The sequence below is a fragment of the Babylonia areolata genome, chromosome 27 (genome assembly GCF_041734735.1).
Source record: "Babylonia areolata isolate BAREFJ2019XMU chromosome 27, ASM4173473v1, whole genome shotgun sequence".
NCBI classification, from domain to species: Eukaryota; Metazoa; Mollusca; class Gastropoda; order Neogastropoda; family Buccinidae; genus Babylonia; species Babylonia areolata.
In genome coordinates, this window is record NC_134902.1 from 25,782,225 (window position 1) to 25,804,724 (window position 22,500).

A 22,500-nucleotide genomic window follows, 5' to 3' on the forward strand; every position below is an offset into this window, starting at 1 on the left:
GTTGTACTGTCAATATGTTCATTATCATTAACGTTAAGGTTGCTGAAATGGTGAAACATGTCTTCTAAGTTTATGGGACAAGATGTTTTCTTTTTCTTTTTAATTCTGTTCCATAGTTCCCTTGAATTGTTTTTGTGTAAACTTCGTTGTGCCATTTTTTTCTTCACGTCTTTTCTGCTTTCTTTAAAACGGACTTGTAACTTTTGCTGACTCTTTCGAGCGTGTCTCTATTTTTACTAGAATTTCTTTTTTTTACTCTGTGTTTAGCTTTAAAATACTCTGATCGGCTTCGTTTGCATGTGGAATCAAACCAGCTGCGACTATCTCTGTGTTTTGTCTTAGAAGTACGAATTTGATATGTCCCGAGAGTATATTTTGCCGTCTGAATCAGAATGTTTGCAAGTTTATCATTTATGACGTCAATATCATCAGCATCGATTGCGTCATTTAAGTGTGTAAGCTCAGCGTTAGACAAATTTTCTTGAAAAGAAGCAGCCTTTTCGTGTTCCCATTTTCGTATTATTTCATTCTGACCTGTTAAATTTGATGTGGCACATTTTTTATGACACGGTATGACAGCCGTATCAGTATGATTTTTATGGTATAATATGTGACACTCAGTAGCCAGAGACAAGATCAACGGGCTGTGTACATCAGATAATAAAGCATCAAAAGGGGAAATAGTAAAATCTGTTATTTTTGTGAACAAAAAGGGGGATCCAATCATGTAGTCAACCACAGTACAGCCATTACTAGTAAACATTCCGATTCCATCATCTCTCCCTGCTCTTCCATTAAGAATATACAATGAAGACGATTTACACAAGTCAATCAATCTATACCCATAGTTGTTTGGTCGACGATTATCTTGATTATGTCTACACTTAATTGGATATAACTGCTCATCTAAAACATTGATCAAATCATGGAATGGACCTTTACTGTCACTCTGATGTTGATCAATAAAATCTTTCAAATTTTTTGTATAAGCATTAAAGTCACCTGCTAACAGAATATAACAATCATATTTACTTTGTATATCAAAGAGCATGTTTTCAACATCATCAAACATATCAACGCTACTATACACTGATCCTTCAGGAGGGATGTAAACCACTCCAACACACACATCTTTATCATATCCCGTTAAAGATGATTTTATCATGAACCATGTTGAGTTGCTGTCTTTGTTTGGCAGAGTGGTAATATAATTACAATATTTCTTTTTGTATCCAAAAGCAACACCACCTGAACGTTGGTACGATGAACATTTTCGACTGTAAACATGTATTGTATACCCAAGTTCATAGAAAATTTTTTCAAGGAATGAGTGATCTTGCTTGTCTGTTTTTGTTTCTGTTAATAAGATAACATCAAACTGACTAATGTGTGTAACAAATTCACTATGTTTTAACCTACTTCGCAACCCACAAACATTGAGTGATACAAAGCTTATGTTATGTCTTTCACCAGCTGAGCTTTTTGAATAGTTCACAGAAGAATCATGTAAAGCAGAACAACAATCACGTGAAATTAAACAATCAACAAAACTGTCAGGTAACAAATTTTGACCGTTTTCTGAAAGAAAACTGCATTGCCCTCCGTCGCACCCCTATCCCACAACATGCTGAAGACCCAAAGCTTCAAAGTCTACACTGTCCACACCAAGGTGGAACAGGTCATCAGGGTTGTCAATCAGGACGACCTTGGCGTTTGTGGTTTGGCCCGGCGTCTTCTTGAGGACACAGCGGATCCGACCGTCATGCGTTGTCCACACCCTGTCAACTGCCTCGTTGCGTTTTGCCACGTGTAGCAGTCTGGAGCGGAGAGGAGTCAGGTCGTCGTTGATGAAGACTTTCTTGAACTCCTGGGTCTCTTTCAGGGCACGTCGCTTCTCCATCAGCGTCGCCTTTGTCCGCAGAGACACAAATTTCACCAGCACAGGTCGGCCAGCGGGAGCGTTGCCACGGGAAACAGTGGAGTTGTGGTTGTTGGTCTTCCTCTGGCCAGACCTGTGGACAACAGCTATTTCACTGGGCTTGATGGTACAGCCCGCAGCCTGGAAGACTTTACTGACTTCCTCCTCCAGGTCCTCGTTGTCTTGTTCTGGAATGCCGATGATTTTAACGTTCTCTCGTCGGCTGTATTGTTCTTGTTTGTCTATTTTGTACTGAAGAAGGAGGTTTTGCTTTTTCAACACCTCAACGTCTTGATTAAACTGTTTGGTGACAGCATCGACAATAGTTAATAAAATGTTCTTTAGACTTTGTTCCAAAATAATTTTTAACGATGACGACAACAACGGGACGAGCAGCTCTGCGACACGATTAGCAATTGCGTCATTGTCAAAATCGTCACTGGACTTTTTACAACCTTTCTTCCCCTTCCCCTTTGCACTATTTATCTTGTTAAACACACAATCTTCCAGAGTGTCACGAAAACCAAAGCTTTCGTTGTTGAGTGCATCTTCAATGAGTTTTTCCATTGGAATGATACCGGCTGACGTGGAAGGTTTCTGTGAAAAAGAAGAAGAAGATGATGATGATGATGACGATGGTCTGTGAGTAGGCGTCATTCGCACACTGTAGTTTAGGCCTACTGTGATTTTTTTTTTCTACAACCTCCTTTTAAACACTGGCCAAATCAAATCAAATCAAATCAAATCAAACCAAAAGTTTATGTTATGCAATTGTTTATGTTTCTGACCTGAGCTGGCATTAAAACAGGTTAACAAAAGTGCATGATAGAACAAATAAATGCGGCAATAAGTGCAGATTAACTGACGGCTGACATCTTGAACAATCTGTTTTCAAAACCCAGTCACATACCCCTTGATGTCGACCACGTTTCACACAACTATATGATATCCATGGTCATTTCACATTTGGAAGTAATATTATACGAAAAAATAATTGAATAAACCGCACAGTTTCGCAAAAAAACTTTTAACAGAAGAGAGATGTACGAGTCGGTCTCATCAGGTGGGCGTAGAAATACACACACACACACACACACACACACGCACACGCACACGCACATGCACGCACACAGAAGAAGAAGGAGGAGGAAGAGGAGAAAGAACAAGAAAAGTGGAATAGAAAATCACTAATGAAATGAATAAGCAAAATAAGATTTTGTTCGGTTATTCTCTAAACGTAGAATGACTAAATCCCGTATACTGTTTAGAAGATATCAGTACGAAGTATGTCCATAGGCTTTAAAAAAAAAAAGAAAGTAAAACCGTGGAGGTACATATGTGAATATTTGATGCTGTGACTGACTGCAAAAAGGGATAAATATACAATCCCCGAAGCTCCCCGGACAATATGAAATGATTCGCGAACTCGAGCGTCCGTAATACGTGTGTGCATATGTTTGAATATGAATGCATGCGCATACGTGTTTTTTGTGTGCTCGCAAATACGTGGAATATGTGAGCAGTTTCAGTTTCACTTATTCAAGGAGGCGTCACTGCGTTCGGACAAATCCATATACGCTACACCACATCTGCTAGGCTTGTCAGGCCTGAAGTGCATGCTGATATATTTGTGTACCTATCAAAGTGGATTTCGTTTTACATGATTTTGCCAGAGGACAACACTTTTGTTGCCATGGGTTCTTTTTTCAGTGCGCCAAGTGTGTGAGCAGAATGTGTGTATAATAATGAGAAAGATGGTGTGTGTGTGTGTGTGTGTGTGTGTGTGTGTGTGTGTGTGTGTGTGATTGTGATTGTGTGTGTGTGTGTGTGTGTGTGTGTGTGTGTGTGAGAGAGAGAGAGAGAGAGAGAGAGAGAGAGAGAGACAGACAGACAGACAGACAGACAGACAGACAGACAGACAGACATTAAAGGCTATCGTAAGACATCGCAGTAAATGTGACATTTTTATTAACATTTTTAACAATATTGAAATGGTCACAGTGCCATGTGATATTCGTTCAGTACTTTGCGGTATTTTTATTTCCAGGTCATATTCAGAGCCTACGGAGGAGGTGCAGGAAATAATGAAGTTGTAAAGGTTTTCAACGTCTCTGTAGAGCCAGGATCGTGCACACCGTCAGGTATGGTCATTTCCACACGAAAACATGTTTCGCTTTTGTAAAAGTTCATGGTTGTTATATCAGAAATTACATGACCTGTCAAAGTACAACAGATGGGAACATTCTAATCAGTTTCATCATTTGACTGTCACATGTTGAACTGACTGATCATCTTTAAAAAAAATCTTTAATTTTCTAATTCACAAAACATATTCCAAAATGATTCTCAGAGCCCCTCTCGGAGATGAGATGTCCATCTTTTAAAACTGACCACTTGATCTCTCCGGTACTTCGCAAATGAGTCGGATGCTGATGAGGCCTTAGTTTCAGTGCAGTCCTAAGGATATCAAAGTTATTTCCCCTGTCGCTGCCATTTATCTGTCAAATGTGATTATTGAGGTAAAGATTTTTCTTTTCTTTTCTTGAAACCTCTAAGTGCACTGTGGGACAAGGCGTCTTTTAGATAAATCAGTGACCAATACTTTTACGGATGAAGATGACTGTACCAGCTAAGATAATGTTTTACAGGAGACATTGAGATTGTCACTCCAGCAATTCAAAGAAGAGGGTATAATCCTACTTGCATGCCACTGAAAAAAGATTCATTTCAAGTCATTTCTTTCATGATGATGATGATGATGATGATGACGGTGTGGTATTTTATTATTCCTTGTCTAACAGGTCTCATAATTTGATCTAAAAATGAAATGGACTCAAAAGTTTCATTTATGATGGGTTATATATATATATATATATATATATATATATATATATATACATGTGTGTGTATGCGCGTGCGTGCGTGCGTGCGCGCGCGCGCGTGTGTGTGTGTGTGTGTGTACATATATATATATATATATATATATATATATATGTACATATATTCATATGAAAATGTGTGTGAATGTGTGTGTGTGTGTGTGTGTGTGTGTGTGTGTGTGTGTGTGTGTATTTTTGCGTCAATACACATGATGACATAATTTTATTTCTGTTATTTTGAATTAAAACAAAGTGTACCTCAGTGTAATGAACCATGTGAAATGTGTTACTTGAATGATATGCTTTTATTATTGTTGTTGGTTTTTGTTTGTTTTCTTTGTTTCTTTCTTCTGTTTTTTGTAAGAAAAAAAAATCCCAACCTTTGTGATGCATGTTTCTAAGTTGAGAAATATAACCGTCTGTGCAAGGGGGGAAAAAAAGAAGAAAAAAACAAAACAAAGAAAAGATGATGACAGGTGATGATAATGATAATTATGATGATGGTGATGATGATAACAACAACAACAACAACAACAATAATAATAATAATAATAATAATAATAATGATGATGATGATGATAGTAATAATGATGATGATGCTGCTATCATAACGACAACAACAACAATGACGACGACGATGACGACGACGACGATGATGACGACGATGATAATGATAACGATAATGATAATGATAATGATAATAAAATCCATCCTCATCAGCAGCTGCCAGTACAAGTCCTGTGCCTTCAGCAACAGCAGCAACTGCATCATCTTCACCACACTGTCAGGAGGACCCCTCCACGTCAGCCACAACGACCGGACAAATGTCTTCCACAAGTAAACCAGAGCGGATTCTCTATACTTATGTGTGTTTGTGTGTGTGTGTGTGTGTGTGTGTGTGTGTGTGTGTGTGTGTGTGTGTGTGTGTGTGTGTGTGTACATGTGTACATGTGTGTGCACGTATATATAACCAAATCGGAATATACTTTAAGACCACAGTCGGTGTCCGTCAGGGTTGCCTGCTCTCCCCAGTACTATTCAACCTTTTCCTAGAAAACATCATGCGCGAAACCCTCCATGACTTCCACTCTACCATCTCCATAGGAGGAAGAATCATCAACAACTTGAGATTCGCAGATGACATAGATCTACTAGGAGGCAGCAACAAAGAACTACAAGACCTCACCAAGAGACTAGAAGGAAGAGCAGGTGCATACGGAATGGAAGTGAGCACCGAGAAAAGCAAAGTGTTGGTAAACAGCTCAACCAACACCCAAGCTCAAATCTTCATGAACGGACAACAACTTGAAGACGTGGATGCTTTCAAATATCTCGGCACCACCCTCACAAACGACGGTCGCTAAACAACTGAAATAAAGATTAGGATAGCGATCGCAACATCAGCAATGGCTAAGCTCAGCAAGATTTGGAAGAGCAGAGAGATCAGCTTTCCAACAAAGATCAAACTGTACCGATCCCTGGTGCTATCCATACTGCTGTATGGGTGTGAAAGTTGGACTTTAACAGCAGAGACTACTAAGAAAGTCCAGACGTTTGAGACAAAATGCTTCAGACGACTGCTTGGAATCTCATGGAAGGACAGAAAGACCAATGACTGTCAAGAGCCAAATAACTATGCTAGCGGGTCCACTGGAACCACTCTTAGCAATGGTCAAAAGGAGGAAGCTGTCATGGTTCGGGCATGTGACACGCCACAATTCACTGAAAAAGACAGTTCTACAGGGAACGCTAGAGGGTGGTAGGCGAAGAGGGAGGCAAGCCAAATGCTGGATGGACAACATCAAGGAATGGACCAATATGGATAGCGCTACGCTGATACGACAGGCAGAAGATAGAACCGGATGGCGTCGTCTGACTACGGAATCGTCCCTCATGTCTCCTCTACGCCCATCCCGGGCAGGAGAATGAATGGAATGGAATGGAATGGAATACACGTGTGTGTGTGTGTGTGTGTGTGTGTGTGTGTGTGTGTGTGTGTGGGTGTGTGGGTGTGTGCGCGTGGTCACAGGTGAGTAGATATGTTCTATAAATTGGCCTGAAAACGCTGAAGACGAAGACGAACAAGAAGAGCTATAAATGAAGCCATAAACTTCTCAAAGTGAACAATAGAAGAGAGAAAGAAAGAAAGAAAGAAAGAAAAAAGAAAGAAAGAAACACACACACACACACACACACACACACACACACACACACACACACACACACACACACACACACACACACACACACACAGATGGTTGAAACATTTCTAAAGACACTACTACTGCTACTACGTCTACAACAACTACTACTACGACTACTTCTACCACTACTTATACTACCACTACTACTACTACTACTACTGCTGCTGCTGCTGGGAAGAAGAAGAAGAAGAAGAAGAAGAAGAAGAAGAAGAAGAAGAAGAAGAAGAAGAATTCCATTCTCATCAGCAGCTGGGCATGTTTTGTGGAATGTGAAAACGGCGGAAGGACATGGGTCCCGCTTTCATATGTCGAGCCCTAACACAGTGGGTACTGCCGCGATGGCTGTGAGAGGCTATTCAACTCTTTTTTTAATAGATACATTGGGCAGTAAAAAGAACTTGTTACGCAACCCAAAAGTTCCTCAAAAGTAAAACTCAGCACATGTGGAACAATCTTTCTATAGCTGCTTATTTTCTAACTTTTTTTTTCAAGCATGCAGCACCTTTTATCTTTGTTTATTTTGTACATTGCACCACAAAACAATCACATGTGTTCAATTAAAAAAAACAAAAAACAAACCAAACAAATAATTTGAATATATTACGTCTTCCCAGACTGTACAACATTTTTGCAAAACCCATCGAATACCATTTGTAGACAAAATTTAAAACCAATTATATGTTATTATCATAGTGTTTGTCTGGTTGGTTTGCTTTTTATACGCATGTCTTCTCTCTCACCTTGTATCCACGCTCACTCTCACACACACAAATCATCCTCCTAACGTAAACACTTCCCCCACCTCCTCACCTTTCCATTACATACAATCAAATTCTTGACCGAAGAAAGCACGCTTACTGCTAAGCTCAGAACGCAAAAAAAAGCAATCGGATAAACAGACAATCAAACGATTAAACAAAGAAAACAATTGTTCGTACTCATTCAGAAGGCTGTACCACTCACCGGAAGTCAGTATATAGCCAAAGACGCTGGGAGGAGGAGGAGGAGGAATTTTGTTTAATGTCCCGTCACACATATCGGTGATTGAAGACATTTTGTTAAAGTATTTATGAATACATCTGAGTATTATCGGTTAGAAGGGGTGGGAGATGTGGATGAATGGAGGGTTGGGAGAAACTGGGCAAATGAGGGTAAAAATGTGTGTGAAATTTGGAAGGAAAAAAAAAACAAACAAAACAACAACAACAACAACAAAACAACTCTAAATACAGTTACAGGAAATTACTTAAAGGACTTTGTAAAAGAGAAGTCATTAAACTGAATGCAAAAAGTCAAAAACATCAACGTTCTCAGTCACTTGTGAAGACACACTTTCGTGTACAAAAGGCTTCATCAAACTACAGTGAAAAATTATATGCTCAATTGTCAGGTTACTAAAGTATATGCACTTGACAGTAGAACAACACTTGGTCCGTAATGAATTTGATAATAGTCTGAGAGCTAAACTCAGAATTGGTCTGCGAATCGGACCAAAGTCTGAGAGAGTCAACTGACGAGGTTTTAGACTTGAATTCAAGCACCTATAAAAGTCTCTTTCTAGTATATTGCTTAAGACGCTGGGAATGAATGTGTTAATCCAATAAAGCGACGACGGACGCAATAGGCAAGGGGTTTTAATGTTCGAGGGCACACAAAGAGTATCCTGATAATGCCTGCTGATTAGGTTACCGTTTACATATTATACTTTTTTACGTGCACACACATGAACAGGTTAAAATACTCTTGTCAAAGATTCGTATGTGCGTGTCGTAGGTAATGGAGTAAACACGAAGAAGTAAACAATGTATAAACACTAAATTATAATGAATAACAGAAAAAAAAACGAGGAAAAAAGAAGAAAAAAAAAGAAAGCAAACAGTCCCAACGGTCACTAAAGATAATCTGAAGGGGAAAAAAAGGTCATGCAAGCCAAAAAAACAAAACAAAACCCAAGTCAATATGGAGAACAACAGCCCCTGTTTTTACCGTTTGCTTTGAGATAGTTTCATATGTTGACATACAGACGAATTTTATGTGTTGATATGCAGATGTAAGCTTTTTCAAATGTCTGTTTTATTTTATTATTATTTTTTCGTTGTTGGCTGTCTGTTAGCCCTTTATTCACACGTAGTTTCATTCCCTTCCTTCTTTTGTTCTTTGAATGAATTTTTCGCTTCTCTCAGTAGATCGTGACGAGCAAGGAGGTTCCAACGCTGGAGCGATCGGCGGGGGTGTGGCTGTAGCCGTTATCTTTATCGCCGTGGCTGTCATCGTCGTTATCGTCGTTCTGCGCAGACGTCGACAACAGAAAAAGTAAATGTTTGTAGTTGTGGTAGTAGAGATGGTATCGGTGATAATTGTAGTTGTAAAGGTAATAATGGAAATATCGTGGTGTTCGTAGCTGTAATTATAAACTGGTAGTAGTTATTAAAATAATATGTGACACATTTTGATACGTACACACACACACACACACACACACACACACACACACACACACACACACACACACACACACACACACACACACACACACACATCGCATGTTGATGAACAATAAATGAATGAATAAATAAATGTTGTTGGACGCTAATGACATGAGACCAGTTTACTAAGTCCTGGTGCTGAAAGCCAGGCTGGAAGATAGAAATGTTTGTGTTCTGCCCCACTGTCAGTAACATCACTGACATGGAAAAAAACGGCAACCAGACACCAATAAGCGAATTAAAAAAAAAAAAACAAAGCGCTTTACAATTACAATGGTTCATATTAAACTCAGTGACCATTGTAAACACCCAATAACCAATTGAACGTCCAAAACCAACCCCTAAACAACGCAAACCCGTACCATGACACCGAAAAATCAGTGTATGTCTCCCTCCCTCCGCTCTTCCCTACACCTCAACAACACACACTGAAAACAGAAACAGACTGTCGAAGGCATCAGGAGATCAATTATGGGCAGTTTTGAAGCTGGAAATAGACTGTAAGTGTCTTAATTCATATAGTAAGGAGCTCCACTAGACGGGGGCGGTGAATGCGAAGGATCTTTGACCGAAGGACTTGAATCATAACAGAAGGAATCTGGAAAATGCGACCGTCTGATGATGTTGGAAAGTAAACAATGAGGATGATCTAATCGAAAGGTAGCAGAAGAACCAGAGAAAGCGTGAAAGCAATGTATGGAGAGTTTGTATTCAATCCTTGACTGTATCGGCAACCAATGGAGTTGTTTCAGAAGAGGCCGAGTATGATCATTCTTAGGGCGTTTCGGTATAGGACGAGCAGCTGAGTTTTTTGGACTTTCTGCAGTTTATAGTGTACTGTGGAGAACCAGCAAGCAGGGAATTACACTAATCCACTTCATCGGCAACCAGTGGAGTTGTTTCAGAAGAGGCCGAATATGGTCATTCTTAGGGCATTTCAGTTGAAGACGAGGAGCTGAGTTTTATGAATAGTGTACTGTGGAGAACATGTGAGTATAAAATTAAAATGATCCAGTTTATGCGCATATAATTACTGATTTGTTTTCTTGATTGTTGTTGTTTTCCGACAAAACATCATCTTAGGCGAATTTAAGTTGTGAAAGGCCTTCAGCGGAATGCAAAACACTAATGGTTCCATGCCTCGAGTTATCTAAAAAATAATCATTTGGATGAAGGATATCCGTTAAAAATCCTATAATCAGATTGTTGTTCCATTACAATCTTTCCATTTCAGCACGATGGTTTTACTGGAAAAATATTCATGATATTATTCAAACTAATTTTAGAACTAATTAATCTGTGACTTACTGACTATGAAAACATGATTTTTGAATTTCATTCCAGAAATAAAGACAAGAGAATTACCACAACATTGGGCAGAAAGACAGGTAGGTACTGCATTATGTGCACAATGTACTGAAACTACTTTGTTGAAAGTAGTTAATGACCTGTTTCTGTCTGTTGATGAAGGTAAACTATCTGTGTTAACTTTGCTCGATCTGTCGGCTGCGTTTGACACAATGGACAACAGCATACTCCTTTCCAGACTTGAACATGATTTTGGGATTCACTCAACAGTTCTGTGTTCGTTTTCTTCATACCTATCTAACCGCTTCCAGATAGTCTCTGTTAGTAACTTTAAGTCTGATCCAGCCCTGATCTCCTATGGTGTGCCACAAGGCTCTGTCCTGGGCCCCGTCTGTTCGTTCTGTACACTGCTCCTCTTTCTGATGTCATTTCTGGCCATTCTGTTCTTCAACACTCTTTTGTTGATGATACTCGGCTACAAAAGTCTGCAGAACAAAAACAAGTACATAGTCTGATTCTGTTAATGCAGGATTGTATTCTCGATGTTAAATCCTGGGTGACATTCAACAAACAAAAGTTGAATGATGACAAAACTGAAGCTATGATTATTTTCTCTGCAAGAATGTCCACAGCTACTTCTTTTCCTGCCTCTATCGTGGTTGATGATGCCGCAGTTCAGTTTTCTAAATCAGCAAGGAACCTTGGAGTCATTCCTGACTCAAACCTCAGCATGCTCAGGTAGTAAATCTGATACGCATAGTCAATTGTGAACTTCGTCGCATCGACTCTATCCGTCAGTGTGTTTGATAAGCGTGTTGCCTTACTGTCACGCTGTAAAACGACTTATGTTCTGTCTTATTTTCACTGTGGTGTAATTGATGTACTGTCATATTTTCACTGTGTGTAATTGATGTACTGTCCTATTTTCACTGTGTGTGTGATTGATGTACTGTCCTATTTTCACTGTGTGTGATTGATGTACTGTCCTATTTTCACTGTGTGTGTGGTTGATGTACTGTCTTATTTTCACTGTGTGTGGTTGATGTACTGTCTTATTTTCACTGTGTGTGATTGATGTACTGTCTTATTTTCACTGTGTGTAATTGATGTACTGTCTTATTTTCACTGTGTGTGATTGATGTAGTCTTATTTTCACTGTGTGTGTGATTGATGTAGTCTTATTTTCACTGTGTGTGTGGTTGATGTACTGTCTTATTTTCACTGTGTGTGATTGATGTACTGTCTTATTTTCACTGTGTGTAATTGATGTACTGTCTTATTTTCACTGTGTGTAATTGATGTACTGTCTTATTTTCACTGTGTGTGTGGTTGATGTACTGTCTTATTTTCACTGTGTGTAATTGATGTTCTGTCATATTTTCACTGTGTGTGTGATTGGTGTACTGTCTTATTTTCACTGTGTGTGTAATTGATATACTGTCTTATTTTCACTGTGTGTAATTGATGTACTGTCTTATTTTCACTGTGTGTAATTGATGTACTGTCTTATTTTCACTGTGTGTGGTTGATGTACTGTCTTATTTTCACTGTGTGTGTAATTGATGTACTGTCTTATTTTCACTGTGTGTAATTGATGTACTGTCTTATTTTCACTGTGTGTGTGATTGATGCACTGTCCTATTTTCACTGTGTGTGTAATTGATGTACTGTCCTATTTTCACTGTCTGTATGGCTGGTGTCCTGTCTTATTCTCTGTGCATATGGTTGATGCGGTCTATTTACTCTGTGCATATGTCTGAGGTACTGTCTTATTTACACGCTGTGTATGGTGATGTACTTATTGTCACTTTGCTTTGGCTAAGGCTGTTTTATTATATTATTTTCACTTTGTTTTGGTCTGATATAATTTTCTTTTCACTTTGCTTCTGAGTTGATATACTGTTCTTCATTATGCAGTACTAATGCACTGTCTTATTTTCACTGGGTGTGTAGCTAATTTGCTGTCTCAATTTTCACTATGCGCACGTGCACCGAGTTTTTCTACGTGCACGCATGTGTGTATAAGATTTCGTGTATTATATATATATATATATATATATATATATATATATATATATATATATATATATATATATATATATATATATATATATATGTGTGTGTGTGTGTGTGTGTGTGTGTGTGTGTGTGTGTGTGTGTGTGTGAATAGAATACAATAGAAAAGAATACTTTTTATTGTCATAAAACCTTAAAGTTTATAAGACACAATGAAACATAAACATGAGAAACATTCATGAGCAAATTTCGCCAGCCTTGGCTGTATTTCTGTTAGAAGTGTGTGTGTGTGTGTGTGTGTGTGTGTGTGTGTGTGTGTGTGTGTGTGTGTGTGTGTGTGTGTGTGTGTGTGTGTGTGTGATTTAGAATTATGAAATTCAACACGCTGTTAATCCATTTTTTTCTTCCTTCCAGACGAAAACCCAGCAGTCCTCTCAAAAAGCAGGAACGACTACACGAGCAACCATGCCTCACGCTTCGCTCCTTCTGCTCCGCAAGAAGACGGCGATTATTCAACGATTGCTGACGGGGAGACGCCCAGCATCCATGGCACGGAAGTAAACCCCTACGATCTGGCCCAGGACCCAATCGACGAAGGTCCTCAGAGTCCTGAAGAAGACGACTACCACCGCATCATCGCTGACGGTTTTCCAGACACAGCTCTTCCACCAGGGCCTGTGAACGACGACTATCATCACATCAACTCTCCTCGGAACCTTCCTGACCCACGCACAAAGTACAGCTATACCAATGTACAGAAGAAAGGCAAGACGTTCGGTCAGACTGGTGAAGGAACTGTCGGCAATGAAGGCACGAAGACGGTACAAGTCACACCCGATGCCACGAACGGGTACTCCCTGGCGAAAATGGTGCCCAGCATACAACGAAAACGTGATGGAGACGCAGCAACCTCAGCCATTGCACACGGTTCCAGTTCTTCAGGTGGGGGGGCCACGGTTCCTGCCCCCTATAACAAAGTCAACACGTCCTCTGCAAATGCTGCGGACACGCCCAATTCCCCTACTAAAGTCGACCAGGAAGCCAGCACTGGCAACTATTTCATACTGGAAGCAGCACCAGACGGCGGACAGTTGGAGCAGACCGCCAGCAGGGATGGGAACGGCGTGGAGGATGACTACAACATGTTGAACAGGGACCACTCTAGCTCTCAACGGGCACTGGCCAAGGACAGCGGAAAACCCATCAAGTCATATGATCACGTGCGCAACAAACCTGGTGACGATTACAGCACATGTGATGACGGAAAGCGAACCATCGTCATTGATTCCGGGTATGATCACGTGGAACTGAAGAATGGCAAAAAAGAATGACCACGTACAACAGTACAATCGCTAATACCAGGAAGAACTGTAGAATGGAATTGTCAAATGTCTTTGACCATGTGGAACTGTAGAATGACTATGATCATGCGGAATTGTGGACTGGCCATTACCATGCAGAACTGTAGAATGGCTATGACCACGTGGAACTGTAAAATGGCTATGACCATGTAGAACTGTAAAATGGCTATGACCATGTGGAAGAGCAGAAACGCTATGATCATGCGGAACGTCACAATGACTATGACCATGTCGGAATGAATAATTGGTATGATCGTTTTGAAAAGTATAATAGTTTGACCTTTCAGAACTGTAAAAAATGTCTATGACCACGTGGAACAGAAGAATGGCTGTCATCATGTGGACCTCTACAATGGCAACGACCACATGGAAACACAGACAGCCTTTGACCATACGGAAAGTTCATCATTCAGGGGACGTGTCTTGGGACTGTCTTCTACGTGTTTGTGGGATCACTTGGTGAACTCCTCTGAACAGGCGAGGTGCAGACAGAGCAGTGTGAATGTAAAAAAAAAAAAAACAGTTGTTTTCTGTGACCATTTTCGCATCACTTACCCGATGATGGTCTGACATGAATGAGTAGACAGATAGACCTAATTTCGTTTTTCATTTTGTCTTTCAAGATGAGTACATCCCCCCCCCACGCTCCACCTGTGTGTGTGTGTATGTGTGTGTGAGTGTGTGTGTGTGTGTGTGTGTGTGTGTGTGTGTGTGTGTGTGTGTGTGTGTGTGTGTGTGTGTGTGTGTGTTACATGTGTGTATTTTGTGGAGTTCGTTTACTCTTCCCTCGCAGACAACGCGTGACATGAAACTGGTTAAACGTATTTTGAATTGTATGCACATACATACACCCGGGTTTATTGGACATTTCCTGAAACTAACTTTCATGAATTCGACGGCTGGGAATGTGGGGCTGGTGGGTGCCGGTGTTTAGGGAAGTAGTTTTGTTGACGCCCTCTTCAGGACGTAAACATTTGTCTTGAAACATTCTTGAAAGTCTTGGTTGTTGCCATTTACCGCTTTTTGTGGTAGCAGCTCAGCGCTTCGTTTCAATGACCATGATAATTCAAACTATCGAAATAGAGAGAGAAACGCTAAGAAGAACAGAAAGGTTGCTTTTGGGAAGGCGTACTTCGATTTCATATTTATATTCATGTATATGGTTCTCTCTCTGTGTGTCTCTGCCCCTGTTTCTCTCTCTCTCTCTCTCTCTCTCTCTCTCTCTCTCTCTCTCTCTCTGTCCTTTACAGACCATACTATGTTAGACATTCTTCTATTGAACTGAAACTCGATTATTTTCATGTTCAAAATAATTTCTGGTTGTGTTCCACCATCAATTACTTGTTCTTTTCGTTTTTAATACCAATCGCCATGCTCATACATTAATGCTGCCTCTTCCAAGAATTGATCTTTTCAAATCCGGCCTCATGTATTCTGGTGGTTTGCTCTGGTACAATATTCCACCCTCTCTGCATAACCACACCTCATTAAATAAATTCAAAAATGCATATCATTCTCATTTAATCAAAGAAGTTGCCAACACCTTCAAATTTTATTCGAAAATCTCTCATCCTCTTGCATTGTTTCACTGTTTCAGTCTTTCTGCATTATCATATACATGTAAATGTTTACGTATGTATTTGTGTGTATCCGAATTCCCGTTTGTACTTCATCATCGTCAGCGTGTACTTTGTGGTGAAGTGATGGCGTAGAGGTAACACGTCCACCTAGGAAGTGAGAGAATCTGAGCGCGCTGGTTCGAATCACGGCTCAGCTGCCGATATTAATTTTTTTTTATCCCTCTCCACTAGACCTTGAGTGATGGTCTGGACGCTAGTCATTCGGATGAGACAATAAACCGAGGTCCCGTGTGCAGCATGCACTTAGCGCACGTAAAGAACCCACGGCAACAAAATGGTTGTTCCTGCCAACATTCTGTAGAAAAATCTACATCGATAACAAAAACAAAGAGAACTGCAAGCAGGAAAAAAATACAAAAATGGGTGGCGCTGTACATTAACGACGCGCTCTTCCAGGGGAGAGCAGCCCGAATTTCCCACAGAGAAATTTGTTGTGATAAAAAAAGAAATACAAATACAAATTATCGTCATCGTCGTCATCATCATCTTCAATATAATCATCATCGTCATCTCTCTCTCTCTCTCTCTCTCTCTCTCTCTCTCTCTCTCTCTCTCTCTCTCTCTCTCTCTCTCTCTCTCTCTCTCATTGCACTATTATATTTATATACATTTTTATATGAATGCAAGTGTATGACTATGTACCTGTAAATGTGTAATGTGTGTTTGTATTTCTATAACCTTTTGCTTTCCTGTGAATATTTCTATTTCACGTCTCTGTGCCCCTAGGGCTTGATGTAAAAAAGCATATGCATGCTTATTCTACTACTCTCTCTCTCTCTCTCTCTCTCTGTCTCTGTCTCTGTCTCTCTCTCTCTCTCTCTCCCTCTCTCTCTCCCTCTCTCTCTCTCTCTCTGTTGAAGTATGATGTGATATCATAATGTAGGTTAAACCTTTTTTCGTTATTATTTTTCGTGCTAAATCATTGGCATTACATCTGTACATTTGCGATTCGTGAAATAATGATAAAAAGTACAACACTAAAAAAAACCAAATTGCATATCACTTGCCAAATGTATGTCTATAACGATATTAATATCTTAGAAAGTTCTGTCCTTATGAAAAGCTCATTTGTAACGGTTTAGTATTGGTGCTGATACAAATGTTTTTATATGTTCATACTGGAACATTTCAGTTTATATTCATTAGTCATTGCTTTCAGTTTGCGTATGATTATATGACTCGTTCACTGAAGACTTATCGTGCATTTCAAATAATGATTATACGATTCGTTCATTGAAGACTTTCGTGCATTTCGAATAATGATTATACGATTCGTTCATTGAAGACTTTCGTGCATTTCAAATAATGATTATACGATTCGTTCATTGAAGACTTTCGTGTATTTCAAATGATTCTTTTCACTCATTGTCACCGCTTTATAGGTGTGGATCGTGCCTTGATTGTTCATCATGAATCTTGGTTTGCCTGGGGTTTTTATCCTTACAAGCGATACGTATGATTAAAATTCATTGCTTCCGAAGTCATGTATTCCATCAATGTTACTAGTGCACGAATGTTATGACATTTGTTTGCCTTTTGACTGAACATGTGGACACATTATCGTTATTTTGACAATTTTGCGTGTCTGAGTAGCACGGTGAATCGTTTAGGATGGATGATGTGATAAAACTCACTCATATCATATCGAATTAACTCATTCATCATTAATTGGTTGTGTAAAATGATACAATGATTTATCGGTTAAGTGGTTGGATGTGTGATTGATTGATTGATTGATTGATTGATTGATTGATTTATAGATCGATGTTCTGCCTCAACTGACTTCTTGTTTTAATTCTGTTGTATTTTTTCCACCTTCCTTTCTTTCATTTGCTATATTTTTATTTAATTTATTTATTTATTTGTATAATTAATCAATTCATTCATCCATTATTTTATTCATTTATTTATTCATTCATATATCTATTTATTTGTTGTTTACAATTCTCCCACTTTAATGGCGATGTTGACAGGTTCGGTAAATTGAAGTGGTTGACAAGGGAATTACGTTTTCCCCTTTTCCCAAGGAAACAGGTCACATCCCATGACATATATCCCAGAATCAATTCCAACACAAATGCTTTCTGAGTAGTGAGGATTTACCTGTTCCAGATTTCAAAACAGTAATCGAAATCTGTGCTAAGTGGGTGAGGCATACAGCCTTAGCATCCGATTTTACAGCAGCAGCAGTGTGTGTGTGTGTGTGTGTGTGTGTGTGTGTGTGTGTGTGTGTGTGTGTGTGTGTGTGTGTGTGTGTGTGACTGCGTTCGGACAAATCCATATACGCTACACCACATCTGCCAAGCAGATGCCTGACCAGCAGCGTAACCCAAGGCGCTTAGTCAGGCCTTGAGGAAAAAAAAAAGAAAAAAAAAAGGTGAATGATAATAGATAAGCTTACATAAACAAATAAATAAATGAATAAATAAATAAATAATTATAATATAAAAAGGTAGTAGTAGTAATAATAATAATAATAATAATAATTAAAATAATAATAAATAAATAAACCAGAAGAGGAGACACTGTACTGCTGCCGAGTTAGTGCCTGTTCTGATTTCACCACCAGCTAACTTGACAATGATAGCTTAGTCACGGAGCCTGGATGAGACCCAGTGAGCACGCCCCCCCCCCATACCCCCCATCCCCCCACCCCCCACCCCCAATTGCCCCTCCCCCCCTCTCCCACCCCTCAGCTCCTCCCCCTCGTCCTCCCTCCCTCCGTGCAAAGTGCATGCTGCCATGGAACTTCGATTCAGCGTCTTATCCGAGGGACTAGCATCCAGACCACCACTTAAGGTCAAGTGGACGGATGGTGGGGGTGGGGGTGGTGAGCAATAATCTCGGTCTGTCTGTGTGGGATTCGAACTAATGCACACTCACTTCCTAGTTGGATGCATTACCATTAGGCCAACGCATCACCATGAAGTGTGATTTTAATCTGGGTGGAAACTTAAAAAAAAAAAGGAAAAAGAAAAAAAGAGAAGTTTTTAACCCGTGTTTCACACCATAGCCTCACAACCAACTTCACTCCCCCTCCAGGTCTGTCTGAGCAACGAAGTGTTTGGAAACACGCTTGGAGTTTATGAGAGTATTTTCTGTCTTCTCACCGTCTTCATTTCTTTCACCGTTGGTCATTCACAAAACAGACTGAGAAAACATTTACTCGACTTTTATAAAATAGTATCGAGTCAGAACGTTTGGGAGAAACAAAAGAAAAAAGAGAGAGATCGGAAAGTAGAAACGTTGAAACCCCTTTAATTTCAAGAATAGTTCAAGGTGGAACCAAACCAAACCGAATTAGATAACATCAAACGTTAAGAAAGAACGAAAGAAAGAAAGAAAGAAAGAAAAAAAAAAAGAATAAAAGCTGAGGGAACGTTAGGGGCTGGGAAGGCGGTGGAGGCCAGAAAGTCAAGGGAATCAACTCGTGTCTTTCGGAGTCAATCGTCCAATTTTGGAGTGGAGTGATGGCCTAGAGGTAACGCGTCCGCCAAGGAAGCGAGAGAGAATCTGTGCGCGCTGGTTCGAATCACGGCTCAGCCGCCGATATTTTCTCCCCCTCCACTAGACCTTGAGTGGTGGTCTGGACGCTAGTCATTCGGATGAGACGATAAACCGAGGTCCCGTGTGCAGCATGCACTTAGCGCACGTAAAAGAACCCACGGCAACAAAAGGGTTGTTCCTGGCAAAATTCTGTAGAAAAATCCACTTGGATAGGAAAAACAAATAAAACTGCACGCAGGAAAAAATACAAAAAAAATGGGTGGCGCTGTAGTGTAGCGAAAAGACAAATACAAATACAAATTTACTTCCACTTCTTTTTTTTACGCACCCCCCCCCCACCCCCCCGCACCCCTCCCCTCCCCAAAGTGGTCATATCGGACGTCAGGTAACATTATCGAAAGCAAAAGGCCAGGGTCGAGCAGCCGTAGTGAAGAAAGTTCCGGGAACAGTCCTATTCGTTAGTTTGTATACTTTCGGTTTTGTCTAAAAAAAAATGTTTGTGGCAGAACCTGTGTTAGGTGTTGGACGTTGGACGTCTCATCCGTTGTTCACCAGTAATCAGGGTTCGAAGCCGCCCCGTTTTGGGCGTGGTGTTGGAACCTTGGGAAAGGCACCTGACTCCGATTTCCCTCCTTCCACCCAGGTGTGAATGGGCTTCCCGACTTCTGCTGGAGAATGTTAACACAGCGGTATAGGAGGAGAGGACTTGGCCCCGCTTTCTTTTGTCTTTGCCACACAGTGGGTATGAGTTCACTGCTCCAATGGTGGTGAAAGGTAAGGCGACATTTGACATTTTGGAAAAAAAAAAAAAAAAAAAAAAAAATAGCTACTGATGAGGACCTTAACTCTCTCCATACGAACGGCGAAAGACACGACGTTAACAGCGTTCCACCCCAATTACCACCATCAAAATATTGCAACCGGAAGGCTCTTGTACTGAAGAGGTGAATATTGACAAAGAATACCACAATTCTGACGACGGAAGCTAAGTGTTGGGTGCACTGGACATCCGAGGGGTCCGTGTAGAGGAGAAGAGAGGACTGGCCGTACTGAGTGAGTTAAATCAAAGATGTTCCTGAGCTGTCTACCTTCATCTAGAATTTCTCTCTCTCTCTCTCTCTCTCTCTCTCTCTCTCTCTCTCTCTCTCTCTCTCTCTCTCTCTCACGCTCACGCGTACGCGCGCACACACGCACACACACCACTACTCACACAACGAGGGTGGGATGGTCTTACCTGTTGAACGTTCAAGCTCAGTCCTTGTTTGCCATTTGATGTTGTTTGTTGTCTGCAGACGTGATTTATAAGTTTATCAAACTGCTTATTTGTAGAAGGGGGTTTTTTGTCACCCACGCACGCACACACACACACACACACACACACACACACACACACACCTACCTGCACACCAACTGAAAAAGATAACCATGACCCAGTGGCACAGAGATAAATATAGAATGAGAGAGAGAGAGAGAGAGAGAGAGAGAGAGAGAGAGAGAGAGAAGCAGCTTAAAGGGAAACAACAATGTGTCGTCGTCAATCGCTTGCTTTCGTATGAAAGCCATTATTCCCCTTTAGATATTGAATGGTATTGGTTTTGGTCACAAAGACACCAGAAGCGTTACTTCTGTATAGATTTTATTTGATCGAGAAAAAAACAAAACAAAAACAAACAAACAAAAGACAAAAAAAAATCTGTTGCCACCAGTTACCAACACTTAGAAATAGATTGCATGTTCTTTCAACCACTATTTATACGAATTGTTTTCATTGAATACAATACAATACAAAACAATACATCTTTATTAATCCAATTGGAAATTGCATGAGCATTCAAAAGTTCGTTACTCACACCAATCAGTCACCAATTAATCTAACACATTTATGAACATAGCGAAATTTTAACTTAAAAGTGAAAAGATTGAATTAAAATATGAAAGTGATACTGATAACACAGTGAGAGAAATTATAACATTTTTTTCAAAAGAAGAGTAAGAAGCGCTATTTGCGATAAAAGAAATTATAACATGTATCTTGAAGAAAAACTAAAAAGCATCATTCTGTTAGAAATGCTATGCAATATCTGTCATTCTGTTAGAAATGCATCATTCTGTTAGAAATGCTGTGCAATATCTGTCATTCTGTTAGAAATGCTGTGCAATATCTGTCATTCTGTTAGAAATGCATCATTCTGTTAGAAAGGCTGTGCAATATCTGTCATTCTGTTAGAAATGCATCATTCTGTTAGAAATGCTGTGCAATATGTCATTCTGTTAGAAATGCTATGCAATATCTGTCTTTCTGTTAGAAATGCTATGCAATATCTGTCATTCTGTTAGAAATGCTATGCAATATCTGTCATTCTGTTAGAAATGGATCAATCTGTTAGAAATGCTGTGCAATATCTGTCATTCTGTTAGAAATGCAGTGCAATATCTGTCATTCTGTTAGAAATGCATCATTCTGTTAGAAACGCTATGCAATATCTGTCATTCTGTTAGAAATGCCATGCAATATCTGTCATTCTGTTAGAAATGCTATGCAATATCTGTCATTCTCTTAGAAATGAAGAATTCTGTTAGAAATTCTATGCAATATCTGTCATTCTGTTAGAAATGCTATGCAATATTTGTCATTCTGTTAGAAATGCTGTGCAATATCTGTCATTCTGTTAGAAATGCATCATTCTGTTAGAAAGGCTGTGCAATATCTGTCATTCTGTTAGAAATGCATCATTCTGTTAGAAATGCTATGCAATATCTGTAATTCTGTTAGAAATGCATCATTCTGTTAGAAATGCTGTGCAATATCTGTCATTCTGTTAGAAATGCTGTGCAATATCTGTCATTCTGTTAGAAATGCATCATTCTGTTAGAAATGCTGTGCAATATCTGTCATTCTGTTAGAAATGCTGTGCAATATCTGTCATTCTGTTAGAAATGCTGTGCAATATCTGTCATTCTGTTAGAAATGCTGTGCAATATCTGTCATTCTGTTAGAAATGCTATGCAATATCTGTCATTCTGTTAGAAATGCAATGTCTTTCGTTCTGTTAGAAATCTACACACTGCCTGTCATTCTGTTAGAAATGCTACACACATTCTGTTAGAAATCTACCCCATATATGTTGTCTTGTTCGGAATGTTACACGATGTCTGGTTTCACATCGATTCCTCATAAACG

At 39.8% G+C, this 22,500-nt stretch overlaps 2 protein-coding genes across 2 annotated transcripts in view; one reads left to right on the plus strand and one right to left on the minus strand.

The window, feature by feature from the left end:
• The first annotated feature begins 3,969 nt into the window (after positions 1-3,969).
• Positions 3,970-15,284, plus strand: LOC143301236 (uncharacterized). The gene is made up of 5 exons (XM_076615366.1): positions 3,970-4,059; positions 5,521-5,634; positions 9,188-9,314; positions 10,832-10,875; positions 13,226-15,284. Exons 2-5 carry the CDS (start codon positions 5,622-5,624, stop codon positions 14,140-14,142), a joined length of 1,101 nt encoding a protein of 366 aa, XP_076471481.1. The 5' UTR covers positions 3,970-4,059; positions 5,521-5,621; the 3' UTR covers positions 14,143-15,284.
• A 7,004-nt stretch (positions 15,285-22,288) lies between these two features.
• Positions 22,289-22,500, minus strand: part of LOC143301039 (uncharacterized) — a 3,459-nt gene continuing 3,247 nt past the window's right edge. The window contains exon 4 of the mRNA XM_076615042.1: positions 22,289-22,500. This exon is cut by the window's right edge and continues 256 nt beyond it. Coding sequence (XP_076471157.1) covers positions 22,479-22,500 — 22 coding nt within the window. The 3' untranslated portion in view covers positions 22,289-22,478.

Excerpts from the sequence above, each read along its gene's own strand:
- LOC143301236 (XM_076615366.1), top strand. Across the intron at positions 9,315-10,831 it reads AGACGTCGACAACAGAAAAA|AAATAAAGACAAGAGAATTA; the intron begins GTAAATGTTTGT and ends ATTTCATTCCAG. Across the intron at positions 10,876-13,225 it reads AACATTGGGCAGAAAGACAG|ACGAAAACCCAGCAGTCCTC; the intron begins GTAGGTACTGCA and ends TCTTCCTTCCAG.